The sequence below is a fragment of the Sciurus carolinensis genome, chromosome 11 (genome assembly GCF_902686445.1).
Source record: "Sciurus carolinensis chromosome 11, mSciCar1.2, whole genome shotgun sequence".
Classification (NCBI taxonomy): Eukaryota; Metazoa; Chordata; class Mammalia; order Rodentia; family Sciuridae; genus Sciurus; species Sciurus carolinensis.
The window spans coordinates 80,819,689-80,836,943 of NC_062223.1; the positions used below are offsets into that span (position 1 = coordinate 80,819,689).

At 44.4% G+C, this 17,255-nt stretch overlaps 1 protein-coding gene across 2 annotated transcripts in view; it reads right to left on the minus strand.

Annotated features, from left to right (window-relative positions):
• Tenm4 (teneurin transmembrane protein 4) overlaps positions 1-17,255 on the minus strand; it is a 712,052-nt gene that overhangs the window by 132,407 nt on the left and 562,390 nt on the right. For both annotated transcript variants that reach the window (XM_047517532.1, XM_047517531.1), the window contains exons 14-15: positions 7,717-7,818; positions 5,609-5,803 (exon numbers count right to left, since the gene is read on the minus strand). In XM_047517532.1, coding sequence (XP_047373488.1) covers positions 5,609-5,803; positions 7,717-7,818 — 297 coding nt within the window. The remainder of the gene's footprint in view (positions 1-5,608; positions 5,804-7,716; positions 7,819-17,255) is intronic.

Here is a 17,255-nt window from a genome sequence, read left to right on the forward strand (position 1 = left end):
AGCAAATGGTAGAACCGGGTCCCCAACTCTTAATGACTATTTACCTCTTCGAGGCTGTTTCCTCACCTGTGAAGTTTGGATACAAATTCTACCTCTAGGTTTAGGAGGTAGACAGAGTACAACCCTACATCAAGCATCAGTATAGCACCCAGTGACCCCTGTGTCCGTAATAATTGCGAGAATAGAGGACAAACTTTTTTGTTGTTCATTTCTGATTCGCACCTCCTAGAACAGTGCTCAGTATATGTGAGGTTCTCAATAACTCTTTATACAACAAACTTTTGCTGTTTACTACTTTATAACCAGTTTTATTTGTGAGCATGAGATTAAAATAGATTCCTTAATTTAAATGAGAATTTATTGTGCAACTAAATTCCATCATCTCCCCCAAATTCTTTGGACTGATATGATCTTCCACACATCACTTGCCTGAAGGTGAACGTTTCATCGACTATTTAGGATTATATGTGCTGACTTTGTACAGTTTCTCCTCCTGTGGTGTCTGAGCTAGAAACCTTTAGTTCCCAGTCGGCAGCCCCTACAAGGATCCTGGGTCCAAAGGCGAGGGGTCTCAAGAGATGGACATGGAAAAGGGGAAGGGAGAATAGCATTGTGGGTCACCTGCTCTGTGTCTGCACTATATTAAGTGCTTTATCTACACTATCAGATTTAGTTCTCTCAATAACCCAATAAGGAACACATGAGAAAACAGGCTTAGAGGGATAAATAATTTATGCCAGGTCACATAGCTAAATCCTTCCAAAGATGAATTTTTCCCCAATTTTTAAAAATTATGGCAAAATACATAAAACACAGTACTTACCATTTTAATCATTAAGTGTGTAGTTCAGTGGCATTAAGGACATTCACACTGTTCTGCAACTACTACCACCAACCATTGCCAGAACATTTTTTATCTTCTAAAAATGAAGCTCTATACCCATTAAGCAACTCCCTATTTCTCTTTTCCCTCAGCCCCTGATAACCACCCTGCTAATTTCTGTCTCTGAATTTGGCTACCCCAGGTACCTTCTGCAAGTAGAATCATATGGTACTTATCTTTTATTGGTTTATTTCACTCATGTTGTTGAGGATTACCACTGTTGTGGCAGGCATCTCAATTTCCTTCCTTTTTAAGGCTGAATAATATTCCATTGCCTATATGTGCCACAATTTGTTTGTCCATTCATCCACTGATGGCCATGTGGGTTGCTTTCACCTTTTAGCTACTGTGAATAATGTTGCCATGAACATGTGTGAACAGGGATCTCTTTGAGTTCCTGTTTTCAATTTGTTTGAGCATATCCCCAGAAGAGAAATTCCTGGATCATATATGGTAATTCTATTTTTAATTATTTGAGGAACCAACACACTGTTTTCCACAGTAATTCTACTATTTTAGATTTCTACCAATAATGTATATGGGTTCCAGTTTCTCCACATTCGGAAAGGAATTTGAAGGTAGGTCTTTCTGTTTCTGAAGTCAGTCATATTTCTATTAAGGGCTATACCAAATCAAAAGAGACCTCTGAACTTCCACAAATCACTGCATAGAGAAAGTAGAAGGGTATAGAGAATTGACATCTGTGGTTCCAGTGCATGTGGAAAGTACAAAAGGTAGCAGAGTGAAGACAGAATTGACAAAGAACGTTGATCCATAAAAAGTTGTTAGGTCAGGGGCTGCTGTTGTAGCTCAGTGGTAGAGCACTTGCCTAGCAAGTGTGAGGCACTGGGTTCAATTCTCAGCACCACATAAAAATAAATAAATAAGAAAAGGTATTGCTCCATCAACAACTTAAAAAAATTAAAAAAATATAAAAGTTGTTAGGTCTGCCTTTTGCTCCAGGGAAGAAGGGGATTCTCTTCATTTTGTGACAGAGAGGACATGTGTCCTTGTGGGGACCCAACATGGAGCTACTGGAGAAAGAGGATTTCCAGTGCTGAGTACCATCAGCTTCCTCCTTTCAGGAGCTCCTGAGGAATCCCTACATTGCAGAGGAAAGAAACTAGCATTTGCCCTCTGAGGACTAAGAGTCAAGGATCAGGGACCAAATGAACTGACTCTATGTCCATGGTCAAGGTACAAATATACATATGCTCTGATATTCCCAGCTAAAAGCAGGTATGGTAAAAATACCCACCTCTCAGGTTGCTGTAAGGTCCAAATGACATTGAGTATTTGAAAGGACTGTATAAACTAAGAAGTTGCACACAACTGAAGGACAGAGAGGCTAAATAACTTGCCCAAGATCATACTGTGGTACACAGAAATTTCCATTTGAATCATTCTTTGGAGGTTTAGGCCTCTTGCTATTTTCTCTTATGGTCTTACTCATTTCAAAACTGCACACTGCATATCTACTTACATAAATATAGAAGTGGTTTCAAAACAGAATTCAAAACAAAACTCGAAAGAAACAGGCAATGTGGAGAATTAATAAAGCTAAACGAAGGCAAAGACTCTCTTCCCTTGAAGTCTCTGGACACCATTTAGTAATGGTTAAAACATGACCTGTTGTAGTTCCAGGTAATTAAAAATAATGAAATAATAATAGTGATAAATTCTCACGACCTGCCTCAGATCTCAGAACCTCAGAAGGATTATTCTGGCCCATTAGGCTACTTGGATAATTCCCTAGATCCAGAGAGTTTTCCAACGTGCCAGGAAACAACTCAGCAATTCCTACCCTGAGGTCTGTAAAGGTATTTCCCATTCTGTGAGGCTGGACCTCAGCTTTGGGTTGAAGCAGCCTCTGAGAATCCCAGGGCACCCTCCAGGTGGAACCTGTAATCTGCACTGTTAGAGAGCAGGCCAGGAGGGTGTCCCGTTTAGCAGGCGGCTCTTGGCATCACAGTCCTCATCTTCCTCTGCTGCAATGAGTCTGAAGGGACCCAGGGACTAGCAAAGTGAATCCCATGCTCTCAGCAGAGAACAAAGACCAGGAAGAACTGAGGAGAGGCGACATCTGGACTCAGCCTTCATCTCTGCAGGTCAACTGGACAAAGCGAGTGTAGGGCAGGAGAAGAATTAGAAAGAGGCTCATATGACGAGAGGGGAGCAGCTCCAGGAACCCTTGGTGGATGGCTGAGGTCCTGCAGGATGGATGCCGTCCTTGGGCTCTGATGATCCTAAACCGAGGGCCGTTACCTATGCCACAGTGATGCTTTGCCAGAGAGGTCATGGGAAGACTGGATCTGCTCCTTCCCGGGCCTTTGGGGAGGCAGGAACTCTAGGATGGGACCAAAGCTGCCTTCCTCCCCTCAAGCTGGGACAGTCTCATGAGCACTAGTTATTTCACAGGGAGCCATGCATGACATGGGCGGAACCAACAGGCCTGGGGTGGAAGCACAGGATGGAGGGGAGGGGAACAGTCGTAGGGAGTTGGGTTAACTTGGTTTAGAAGAGGGTCTGACTTACTTTCTTCTCAGAAGGCGTCTTCACAGTTACATTTTCCCCCTTCCCACTGCAGAGCTTGCCATTTGAGCCAGGATTCCTGGCAGAAGCCTAGCCCATTAATGAAATGATGAGGCCTGCATGACCAGGCTGCAAACACAACCTATTTCCCCAAATGTTCCACGCTCCAGTGCCCACATGAGCAATTAGACACCTTTAGGACCAAGAACACAGTGTCTCGCTTTTCACTACGAAAGATCTAAGTGGGGTCCCTTCTGCCCTTCCCCCACCCCTTCCAAGCGTCCTGTTGGCTCAGTTCAAGCTTTAAAAAATATGAGGCAATAAACTTCAGAAGGAAGAGAGAGGAAAAAGTAAGCTTGTTAGCTGATGTTTTATAAACACAGTGAAACCGGTTAGCACAGAGCTGAGGGAGGAGGGGGAGGAGGAGGAGGAAGGCCCAAGAAAACCCTATTATAAACAGGACTATGTAATGACGCCTCGCCAGAGAAAGAGAAATAATAAAAGGAATCAGTCCCAGATGGGCCGCTTCAGAAGAAAAAGCATTTCTTTTCAAATAGATAATGTAAATCAAAATTCTGAACAACATTTTTTCTTTATAAATAACCCTGGGGCTCTGAGACCCTGTCCAGTACTGCTTTTCTAGGCATAGACATATTCTCCTCCTGAGCCCACACTATGCAGGTGGGGCTGGGGGTGGGGCAACCCACTATTTCAAGAGGAATCTCCTTTCTGTCTCCTGCTCCTTCTCAAGGTGTCCACCTCAAGTGACTAAATGAAAGGAGAGCAGAGGAAGGTCCCCATTCTCTGGATAAGAAAGCCAGCTTCCTTTGTTCCAGGGGCTGGTGCCTCCTCCCCAACAGGACCAGCAATCCCCGCTGAAGCAAGCTGGTCTGAGGCAGGATGCCCAGCTGCAGGTAAATGCAGCCTGTCTCGATCCCTTCCTGTACCCCACCTTTGGAAAATGGCCTGTTAGCACTCTCTCTCTTTTAAGAGAAAATGATGCCTTATGAGGGGTTTAGAAGACCAGCTATCCTTGGAGCCTCTGGCACCAGCAGGGGAAGGGGCCAGGGTGCTACATGGTGGAAAACGGTGGGTAACCACGGTACAGCATCGTTCATCAGGTGCAAATGGCAAAGTCCCTCTGTTTCAAAAGACCTTGGGCAAAGTGAGTGGGTGAAACAGGAAATGTGCTTCAATTGTCCCCAGAATAATCCTAACAATAAAGAGTCATATTTATGGAGCGTATACTATGTGTCAGACCCTGAGCTAAGTAGTTTTAATGGGTCATTGAATTTGATCCTCACAATTGCCCTCTGAGGAAGGTATTCCCATTTTATAGATGAGGGAACAGAGGCAAGTGAGTGGCAGAGCCAGACTCAAACGCGTATCTGATTGCAGATCAGATACGCAGTTGTAAAAGCTCCTTCATACTGCTTGTGAATGAGGCTCCTCCTATTGTCCGGACACCCAAAGGAGAAGACCTGGGCTGAATCCCAGCCCTGCCATTGGTCAGCTCTTTGATCGCGGGCACGTCACTGCCCTTCCCTGGGCCTCAGTTTCTTCATTTATAAAAGAGAAATATTCATCTAGCTCACTTCAGTAGATTGTCCAGAAAAGAACTAATGCCATATTTCAATCTATCCTTGATTTACTTAGCCATGCATTTGCTTTATGAAGGAGAGAGGCATGCTCATGGGCACCAACGAGTCACGTGACCACATGCACACACGCAGGAACACACATGTACAGGAGTGTGATAAAGGAAGGCAAAGCGTGGAGGTCTGCAGTAGAAATTGACTTGAGAAAAGGAGACAGGAAAAGAGCAGATGAGCTTCGAGGGGAATGAAATGACTGGGTCAAACCCAGTACTGCCACTGAACAGTCGAGCAGCCTTGGGCAAGTCAACCAACTCTCCCAGGCTCAATTGCCTCAGCTGCAAAGTGAAGATGACTCCTTCTCCTAACGGTGTTTGACATTAAGTAATAGGCACAGATCCTTGATATGATAAATGCTCAGTAAGTGACAGTCCTTGTCCCCTTCCTGGACCATTATGGATGCTGGTGGATTTCTGGCATCAAGAGAGGGGTCACAGGGGGTCGGGAGGCTTCCTCTGCTCCCTAGCTGCCCCCCTGGCACTGTGTGCTGGCCTCTGTCTCAGAGGACAGTGCTGCAGCTGCCACTGGCAAGTCTTACCTTCCTCGCAGCTCTCGCCCTTGTAGCCGGGGTTGCAGATGCAGGTGCCCATGATGCAGGTGCCATGGTTGCTGCAGGCCACATCGATACACTGGTTGGTGGGCACATCACACTCAGCACCCTTCCAGCCGCTGTGACACAGGCACCTGCCCTTCATGTACTGGCCATTCCCGCTACAGAGCACGGGGCAGGAGGCTGGGGAGACAGTGCCAGAGCCTGGCATGAGTCATCGTTCAGGGTTCCCCAACTTTGCCATCCAACATGTCAGATGGCAGATGTGTGCCTATCATCAGTTTCTTTTACTTTATTTCTCTCCAGGTTAAACACATCTGGAATTGCAGGCGAGAGCACAAGGTGCGGGGCCTGCAGTGCGGCTTCCCGCTGAATGCGGCTTTCTCCATCCCCTTCCTACTGCTGAGGCCGGCCCCTGGCTGCTGGGAGCCTCAGACAGGAAGCTGCAGTCTGCTTCTTGTTCTCCCTGGAAAAGGCAGTGGCTGGGCCCCTTGCTCCCCGAATCTCTCCTCCAGCGCTCTCCTTCTAATAGCACTCCATTTTCCCCTCCCCACACCTCATCTGCAGCACCACTTACTGCCGTCTTTAACCCCACAAACCCCCACTTCCCTTGTCTTTCAGGCCTCCACTCCAGTCCCATACACCACTGCCCCCTTGAGAGAAGAGCTGAGCCCAACTTGGCTCTTTAAAGTATTATCTTTCCATTCTGCCTCTTAGCGTAAAGGGTTTTGCCATCATCTCTACAAAGGACACTATATAAAAATAAATTATATTGCATTGTGCTGTAAGTACTTACCAGTCTTACCAAGATACAATAAGGCTGTTTCATACATGACTCTTAACTTTAAGTGCATATGGGATGAGACAGTAATTCTTGTTAGGAGGAATGACTCATCTTTCCCTGCACTACCTTCCCCTGGCCCCACCTGACTTCTTTCCCTTTTAAAGCACTCAGCAGGTAATCACTGTGCTTCCTAGGGCTGCCAGCTCTGCCGCCTCAAATGGAGTCTATTTCACATTAGCTAAAATAAGCAGAACCCTCAAAGTGACATGGTGGCACAGTGTTTGCAAGGCAGTGCTCTCTGAGCCTGGAAAATCCTCTCTGCTTTCCATTCGTAGACAGCTCCACCAGCCTCAGGACAGTCAATGGCTGCCCAAAGCCCTCTCGAGCTGATCCTCCCCTTTCCAAGTGGAGACAGTCTGCTTTAACTTTGCTCTCATGTTTCACTTCTTGTGTGCAGCTTTGGTGCTGCTTTGCAGCTGTCAATTTGCTTGTTCATCTCCCAGAACCGACTGAGAGCTCCCAGGGCTGGGCCTTGTTTCATGTTAGAAACTCAGTGACCAGCAAAGGACCAAGTCCCAAATGGGTGTGAAGCCAATGGCTGTGGGGTGAGTGAAATGTTGGAAAAACAGCAGAGGAGGCCCTTTCAGCTTCCCGAGGGGAGGACCACATCCTCAGGAATACAGGCCTCCTTTGACATTTTCCCGGTTCATTCTTCCAGGACAGAAATGAAGATCAAAAGCACCGGGCAGGTCATGGGCAGCCTTTACAACTCTCTCAGTAGAGGTTATCGTTAGCACCACCTGTGCCAAAGCATCAGGCAGCAGCAGGGTCCTGTGTGAGAGGAGCAGCCTGGCCTCCCAAGTCCTTCCCTGCTGGTCTCAGCTGAGATTCTGCCTGCACTGTCACATGAGGCAGGAACAGAGCAGTTCCCTGGGCTCCCCAGCCACAGGCCTGAGAGAAATCACACTTGTGTGAAGAGAAACTTCAAAGATGCTTGGGAGAGCTGATCACTCCTCTACAGGGGAAATGAGCTTTTTAAAAGAACTCCCACTGCCACTCTGCCTGCTCCAACAAGGACACTAAATTCACAGCGGTTGCCCCATTAAATCCCTCCTGACCACCCCAGTAGCCCACAGGGGGATGACAATGTCAGACAGGATTCCATTGAAAGACTTCTAAGAATGACCCTCGGGAGGCTTTCTTGGGCATGCCAGGAGGTGTCCTGCAGTTCTGTACTTGGTCTGAGAAGTGGAACCTGAGATGCTCGAAGAGTCCTGGGAGCAGAAATCCAGAGCCCCACCCCACTGCTCACCTCTGCCACAGTCGGGGCCTAGAAATCCCAGGAAGCAATGGCAGGTCCCAGAGATACAGTCGCCATTGCCATAGCAGTTGCTGGGACAGTTATCCACTGACTCTGGAGGGAGAAAAGAGAAGGAGAGTTGAAAACAGGTAAGAGCCCAGAAGCAAGCCTCAGGTCACCCGAGACCCTACTTGAGCCATTTGTGTCCAGTCACTGGAAGGAACCAATGGAGTTAAAATTATGTTATTTTTACTCTTACCCAGGTACATTTAATTCACATTGTTTTAAAAATGTCTGCTTGAACCAAGTTTTTATGAATCAGCTTTGACTCAACGAATGCATTAGAAGTTCTTTATGTAAAAACCATTGGGAGAAAACAGTTTAGCCTTTGAGCTAAAGTCAGTTTTGGAGTGGGGTTCCTGGGTGATTATACTTTTCAGGGTTTTACATTTTCCCCATGATAGGCTGATATTCCACTGATTTGCTTTTCCATAAAGCTGTTGGGCATTTGCAAATCTCTTTTTCCTTCTGTGATTTTTCATCTATCCGTCCAGGTACCCATCACCCAACACTGAGGCTGTGACAGTGACAGCGACTATGGTCTTTCAGCTCCTCTTGCTCCTCGCACTGCTTTATTCCCCTGGCAACCTGAGTGATCTCCCTGAGATAAACCTGATCCTGCCACTCTCCTGCTTAAAACCCTCCAAAGGCCCCCCCACTGGGCCTGATGGAAAATCCAAGCTTTTCCAAAAGGCTTAGACATTTTCCTCCCTATTCCCTTTGTGTCCCCAGAATCTGCTATCATGCCTATCTTTTGTAGGAATGTTACTTTCCTGAACTCCTCCTAATATCTTTGGCATATACCTCTGTGTGACATGTGAAGGAAACACAGAATTAATCTCTGAAAGATTTTAATAAAAAATTAGACAATGGGGCTGGGGTTGTGGCTCAGTGGTAGAGCACTTGTCTAGCACACGTGAGGCACTGGGTTGATCCCCAGCATGTCATAAAAATAAACAAACAAATAAATAAATAAATAAATAAACAAACAGCAATTTAAAAAATTAGGCAATGTTTTGTAGCTCTAGTTAGTAAACTTATTATTGAGAATTTACTTATTTGGAACAGTTCATTTCTCAATGAGCTGGATGCAGAACAAAGCAAAGAAGCAACTGTATGTAGAATGCTTTCTTTGTGGCAAGTATTTCTACATTGTCATTTGTCATTTCTACATCTGTCATTGCACCAAGTCTGACAAGTACATATGTATTGTTATTCTTGTCTTACTCAAAAAAAAAAAAAAAAAAAAAGAAAGAAAGAAAAAGAAAAAAAGAAAGAGAAAAAAAACAGCCAAGAGAGATGAAGTGAGTTGCTGATGCTAAGTGAAGTACAGATGCTAAGTCACAGAGGCAGGATTTGAACTCAGTCTCCTGGACTCCAAGCCTGGTCTCCTTCCCAGATACAAGGCCATCTGAGCCATGTGGGAATGCCTGGGGGATGGGCAGGGTGGATGCGTGGGACAGTGAGGCCAAGTCCTGAAGGCAGTGAGGGAACCTGTGGAAGGGTAGAGGATTCTAGGACTTTCAGAGCTGGAAGGATTCCAAGAGACCATCCACCCCAGTACTTTCATTCAACAGAGGAGGAAACTGAGACCTGGAGGAAGAGCAGTGGTTTCCCCACGTAAGCAAGCGAGTCAGGATAGTCGAATGTGAAAGCAGAGGAAAAGGTTGGTCAGGCAGATGGAGCTAAGGATTCAAAGTGCTCACAATGATCAGCCAGGAAGACAGGACTGGGGCCTCTGTTAAAGGAGATGTTGGCACATCTGACACATGTCTCGTCTGTAAGAAATGTGCTGCCTAACTGGAGAGCCAGGGCAGCTGCATGGGGCAGAGGAAAAGCTCCACCTGGAGCTAAGGGAACCCAGTGTGGGGTCCGTACTTCTAGGGCCATGCTGTGTGACCTAAATTGGCTCCTTCCACTCTCTGGGCCTCATATTTCTCATCTGTGAGATGAAGGTGATGGCAGAGATCATGTCTGTTCTAAAATTCCAAGAGTCCATAATTAATTTAGAGATAACTATGGAGCAGGGGCATCAAGGCTTAAATGGGGCAGTGCATTAAGGGCAGTACAATGGCAGCTGGAATGGGGCAAAGTCAGCCCCATCCAGTCCCCAAATCAGCCAGGAGGATGGGCTTGAAGAGTGGCATGGTACTACCAAAAGTGCTATACAGATTCAATGCAATTCCAATTAAAATCCCAATGATGTACCTTACAGAAATAGAGCAAGCAATTATGAAATTCATCTGGAAGAATAAGAAACCCAGAATAGCTAAAGCAATCCTCAGTAGAAAGAGTGAAGCAGGGGGTATCGCAATACCAGATCTTCAACTCTACTACAAAGCAATAGTAACAAAAACGGCATGGTATTGGTATCAAAATAGAAAGGTGGATCAATGGTACAGAATAGAGGACACAGACACAAACCCAAATAAATACAATTTTCTCATACTAGACAAAGGGGCCAAAAATATGCAATGGAGAAAAGATAGCCTCTTCAACAAATGGTGCTGGGAGAATTGGAAATCCATATGCAACAGAATGAAACTAAACCCATATCTCTCACCGTGCACAAAACTAAACTCAAAATGGATTAAGGATCTCGGAATCAGACCAGAGACCGTGCATCTTATAGAAGAAAAAGTAGGTCCAGAGCTTCAACATGTCGGCTTAGGACCAGACTTCCTCAACAGGACTCCCATAGCACAAGAAATAAAAGCAAGAATCAATAACTGGGATAGACTCAAACTAAAAAGCTTTCTCTCAGCAAAGGAAACTACCAGCAATGCAAAGAAAGAGCCTACAGAGTGGGAGAAAATCTTTGCCAATCATACTTCAGATAGAGCACTAATCTCCAGAATCTATAAAGAACTCAAAAAACTCTACACCAAGAATGCAAATAATCCAATCGACAAATGGGCTAAGGAAATGAATAGACACTTCACAGAAGAAGATCAACAAGCAATCAACAAACATATGGAAAAATGTTCAACATCTCTAGTAATAAGAGAAATGCAAATCAAAACCACCCTAAGATTCCATCTCACCCCAATTAGAATGGCGAGTATCAAGAATACAAGCAACAACAGGTGTTGGCGAGGATGTGGGGAGAAAGGTACACTTATACATTGCTGGTGGGGCTGCAAATTAGTGCAGCCACTCTGGAAAGCAGTGTGGAGACTCCTTAGAAAACTTGGAATGGATCCACCATTTGACCCAGCTATCCCACTCCTTGGCCTATACCCAAAGGACTTAAAATCAGCATATTACAGAGATACAGCCACATCAATGTTCATAGCTGCTCAGTTCACAATAGCCAGATTGTGGAATCAACCTAGATGTCCTTCAATTGATGAATGGATAAAGAAACTGTGGTATATATATACAATGGAATATTACTCAGCCATAAAGAATGATAAAATTATGGCATTTGCAGGCAAATGGATGAAATTGGAGAATATCATGCTAAGTGAGATAAGCCAATCTCAAAAAACCAAAGGAAGAATGATATCGCTAATAAGTGGATGATGAGACATAATGGGGGGTGGGAGGGGTTAGTGTTAGGGTTAGAGTTAGGGTTAGGGAGGGGGGCAAGAATGGAGGAAGGAAGGACTGTATAGAGGGAAAAAAGGGGTGGGAGGGGTGGGGGGGAAGGGAAAAAATAACAGAATGAATCAAACAGCATTACCCTATGTAAATTTATGATTACACAAATGGTATGCCTTTACGCCATGTACAAACAGAAAAACAACATGTATCCCATTTGTTTACAATAAAATAAAAAAAAAATAGAAAAAAAAGATATTTTCTATGCTGTGAGTTTTAAATAAATTTACTTAGAAACTTCAAAAAAAAAAAAGAAGAGTGGCATGGTGATGGACAGGTGGCAAGGTGGCATTCACAGCACTGTTGCACTTTTCAGAAAGGCTTTTCCCCAAGGTCTTCCAGTGACAACTCAGAGAAGATTTCGAAAGTTCAGAAAAATAGTCCAACCGTGTAGTTCCTTTTGTGAGTGGGACATTTCACTCCAAGTTGTGAACAAGAACAACATCATGAGATCAAACCCAATTTGTGGCCTCATTTCAGGGCAAGTGGTCTGAGTCCTGCCAGTGTGAGGCTCATAGACCGGGGCCTGAGCCTATTTGCTCTCCACCAGCTTTGGCTGGAAAAGTCTGTGTTCCTAGATATTTAAATTGGTAGTGGTTTCTTGTTTTCATAAAACTATTCAGGAAGTTTCATTTTGAATGGTGTTGTTTTTCCCCCTGAGTACTAGGATTGAACCCAGGGGGGCTTTCCCATTGAGTTACATCACCAGCCCTTTTTAGTTTTAATTTTGAGACAGGGTCTCACTAAGTTGCTTAGATTCTTGCTAAGTTGTTGAGGCTAACCTGACTTGAATGTCCTTTTTAAAAATAAGAATGTTGGCTGGGTGCCCTGGCACATGCCTATGATCCCAGTGACTCAGGACACTAATGCAGGAGGATCACAAGTTCAAAGCCAGTCTCAGCAACTTAGCAAGGACCTAAGCAACTTAATGAGATGATCCTGTCTCACAAAATAAAAATAAGAAAAGGTTGGTTAAGCATCCCTGGGTTCAATAGTGGGTACCAAAAAAAAGTTGAGTAATGGTGGCGGGGGCCCCTGGCTACATGTGGGATCTTTCTTGACCTGTTTCTCCATCATTTTACTTCTTTCTTGACCTGTTTCCCTAATGTTTCACTTGCTCTTCCACGTGTTCCTGATTGGCAACCCCTATTCCTTCTTCCAAATCCAACCCAAATGGTTTCTCCTCCGAGAGGTCTTCCTGGCAGCTTAAACAAGCCAAGTTATACCCAGAAGTCTATTTCTCGCCCCTAGTAAGTAACACAGAGTTGACTTTGTTGACTGAGCAGCTTGATGATAGAAACTGGGCTTATTTATGTGTTTGTCCTGGTATACAGAAGAGTCTCAATAAATGTTTATTGCTATCACTGAAAGAATTCAACTAGATGGTCTCCCAGATCCCTCCCTGATCCCAAATTCTATGGTTTAGTCCTTCTTAAATCCAAAGGTATAAAATATGTCTCTTAATAAGATCACTTTAGTTACTGGTTGCATTTTTAACAGGATCAACTGCAGATAAAGGTTATACTTGTTCTAGATTCTGATTTATGAAGTCTGCAAGACACAAATCTGCTCATCACCTGTCCCAAAGTCCTCACAGTGAAAAAGTGAAGAAACGTATTTTCTGAGACTAAGCATAGTGCTGGCTGCTGAATGTGACAGAATGGACGCCTGTGTGCTACCATACTCACCCTGAGCGGCTGGTGTCAGAGAAAGCAGGAGTTTTAGAAGACATGAAAGATGTGAAATAATTTTAAGATGTCAACAAGCAATGGAAGGGAGACAATTTGGGGAATACTTTCTTTTGATGAAACGTTTATGTATAGTTTTCCCTTCTCCTTGGAGGGATTTCAGCAATTTGGGGCTCGGTGGGATCCTACACATAATGAGTCTCCACTGACCAGATATCTCTATGCTAAACTCTAGGGCAGAAGTGACATTCTCTGACTTGGGAAGAGTGTGAACTTCACTGGGTAAGTATGTTGTATGTTCCCAATTAGTGTGTGGGAGTTTCTACCCCTGCCACACACCACTGTGCTCACACTCACACAGCAGGTGCTTTCAGTTAGTGGAAGGTGCACCTTTAGATCTACTCAGCTCTGAATTAAAAATTCAGCTGCAGTGAGTAACTAATTTTCATAATTGGGTGTATGCTATGTTGGAAAATGGGGGCTTTTTTTTTTTTCCCCTAGCTTTGTTTTTCTAACACAGCAGTGGGCCTTGGTAGGAAATTTGACTTTCAGGAACTTGTTTTTCCTTCCATCAGTTTTGGGATGCAGAGGTTAATGATTTCTTAGTGTACTCTCTGGATGCGTGTTGAGTGGGTGAGTACTGTGTGTGTGGAATTCAGCGTTGCTGGAAATACAAAGGGGTGTGTGCAGAAGGAAGTAGGACAACGAAGCTCCTTCACAGAAGAGACATGGGTGTCAGGAAACCACACAGGCCTTGGGGAACCCACTGTAGTGCCCGTTTTGTCTGCTCACTATCCTTTATCAGAAATGAGTCATTAGCATGACTCTGTCGGGGTGAAAGGTGATCAGAGTCGATACACAAGTCCACCTGAGTCTAGGGTTGATGCCTGTGAAATCAGGTTGCATTCACCATCTTTGGTTTTTCTCTTTTGAAATGCCACAGAGGTAAACCCTCTGGAGGAGGACAACTGCCTACTGGTCCTGCTGCACAGAGGTAGTAATACTAGGTGAGGAAAGGTGGCCTTCTCCTCTGGCAGCTCACATAGCATGGGCACACCTACTCCTGCCTCTTGTCAGGTTTGAGCAGCCAACCTCTGTGGTCATGGGAGCTTGATGCTGAACCTCAGCACCAGAGTCAGCAGGAATCAGATGTGCAAGTGAGGGCAAGGTGCCCCACCAGCCTCAGGCCCTCCTTCCTGCTTTCTCCACACTTCTGAGATATCTTATTCCCTTGTGATGTGTCCAAACTAATGGAAGCCTATACTTACTACCTACAATTCCTTCTTCTGTTTCTGTTGTCTTTCCTTGAAACTCTTGGGGAACATTTGGTTGAAGAACCAAGGTCCATATATTGCCTAAGAGTCATCCGCTTACTGGAGCCTCCTCCTGGCTGCTCTGCAGGAGGATGGAGCCTAATGCTACAGATGGGAAGGAACTTGAACTCCAGGAGAGCCAACTGGATGGCTGAATATTACCACCTTGACTCCAGTTAGCAAGCCTTACACTTTGGGTTACATCCATTATATCCACTCTGTTCCTGACATACCAGGACTAGGTTTATTATTAGCAACCAAGGGAAAGATGGAAACAAACTAGATATCAGAGCTAGGATTTAATGAGGGCATAATGATATATTCTAACTTAACCCGTATAATAATTTTAAAAATTAGGTATCTTTGTCACCATTTTAGTCTCAGAAGGAAACTAAGAGCTGAAGTGACTTTCTCAAGGTCACTTAGTTGACAAGGGTGGATCTGGTAAGTGAACTAACTAGTCCTATCTGCAGTCAAGTGTGTGCTGTGTGGCCTGGAACTAAGGATGGGCTCTGGAGTTAGGCTGTCTCTTGTTGGCTATACATCTTTGGACAAAGTATCTGTACACGTCACTCTCCTCATCTGTGAAATCACAGCACCCACCTCAGAAAGTTATTCTAGAGAGAAAACAGGGTAATGCTGCACACATAAAGAAGTTGGCCCAGGGTCACATTGGTCATGCAGTCATACAAGTACATAAGGTAATAAGTGTCTGTTTCAATCTACTACCACTCCTTTCCCCATGATTAGAACAAATAAAATTTTAAAAAATATAGAAATTGGCCCAGGACCTGGCAACTATTCTTTTGGTTTAAGGAATGGTCACACATGCCTTCTATTTGTGAACCGAAACAATACACTAACTTGGCCTAATGAATACAAACAAGGAAATGTGGGTTACTGGGGGTAAACATACACACACACATACAAAACACCTACACACTCCCCATGGTAAAAACAGGAAAGCAAATGAGCAATGTTCCTGATGTGCAGGGGGCAGGGTGTTTAGGCAAACTTTCTCCTGGGAAAGTACTGTCAAAGCAAATTAAACCTGTTGTCTTCCTGAAGCCCCATCCCAAGCAGACTCATGCCAACATCTGAAAGAACTCTCTTCCCTCTGCACTCTAGATTGGCACTGGGCAGGTGCCAGGTGCTGGAAAGCTGTTCCATGGCCTGTGTGGTGTCAGTCCCTGTAGGTGACCCAGCTTTCTTTGCAGATGATGGAATTCAAAGACCTTCAGTCTGAAACTACTAGGTCAATGCAATGACAAAAATTTGACAAAGCCCCTGACAGCCTGGGCTTGAAGCCAGTTCTGCACTGGCATTTGAACTGGGAGATCTGTTTTCAATCATACCCAGAAGTCTACCAACCACTACTAAGAGCAGCTCTCAGGAGGGGGTCTAAGAAAAAGATTGTTCCCTTGATTACATTCAGCCTTGGCTCTTTGTTAATGATTTCTTAGTGGGAAAACTGAATTCCACCGGTAAGACTGTGAGCTCCCTGAAGACAGGTATCCTATCTGGTGCTCTGAAGAGTGTGGTGAGGGTTAAATACAACCAAGTACTTGGTGGTGTTTGTTGTATTGGTAACTAAGCAGGAATGCAATGGGGAAACAGAGTTAAAGGGGCAGAGAAGAAGTCATGTCACAATAATAAGACTCTGGGAACAGTGTGGTACCCAAGAAAGTTTTTGCTTCCTTGTTGTACTTTTAGATGTTCAAGGCTTAGAATGAAGACGGCGATAGGAAGTTCAACTTTGCAATGAACTTTTAGATCATATTTGGAGTTCAGAAGTTCACATCTGGGAGCCACATTTAAGAGAGTGATAAGATAAACTAGAGTATGTTCATTGAAGGACAACCAGAAAGATAAGTGAACTCGAAGCCACATTTCAAATAATGAGTTCTTGAAGGAATTGGGAATTTTGCTTATTACCAAGGGAGTATGACCTCTGTCTTAAAATATCTGAAAGACTCTAACATGAAATGAGAGTCACACTTTGTTCTGTGATCCTAATAGTTTGACCTAGGTTCAATGAATAAGGACTACAGTCCTTGGGAAATAGATATTGGTTGGAAGAAGAAAGAACTTCATCAGATTAGAGCAGAACGCCACTTCCTATATTGGGCTGCATTCTACGTGTGTGTGTGTGTGTGTGTGTGTGTGTGTGTGTGTGTGTGTGTATCTGTCCAAATATTATAAAATGCTTGAGGTCAGGAAATGTTCTATTCATCTTTGAATCTACAGCATCTAGAAAACTAACTAAATGTTTGCTAATTGAAGAACTAGATGAATGGACCAGGTGATCTATAAGGTCATACATTACAAGTCACTGGATATATTCAAGGAGAGGGCACACTTGTGATTGGAGACAATATCACAATGGGGATTAAAAATAAAGTGCATAACACTTGCAAGCCTGAAATCTCATGAGTCCATGTTAGGGTTTGGGTATAAGGTATCCCCCGCCAAAAGCTCCTGTGTACAACACAGGGATATTCAGAGATAAATTAGATTACGAGAGTTGTATCTTGATTGGTCCATCCTAGCTTGAGTGGATTGACTGGGTGGTAACTGTAGGCAGGTGAGACATGGCTAGAGGAGGTGGGTCACTGGGAGTATGCCCTGGAAGGGTACATCTACCCTGTGACCCCCGCCCCTCCTTTCTGATCTGGCATGAGGTGAGCTGCTTTCCTCTGCCACACCTTTCAGCCATGATATTCTGCCTTGCCTTGGGCCCAGAGCAATGAAGTCAGCTATCAATGGACTGCGACTTCTGAAATTGTGAACCCTAAATAAACGTTTCTTCCTCTAAGTTTTTTTTTTTCTTGGGGTGTGTGTGGTTATTTTGGTCACAGTGGTGTATAGCTGACTAAAACCATCCTGA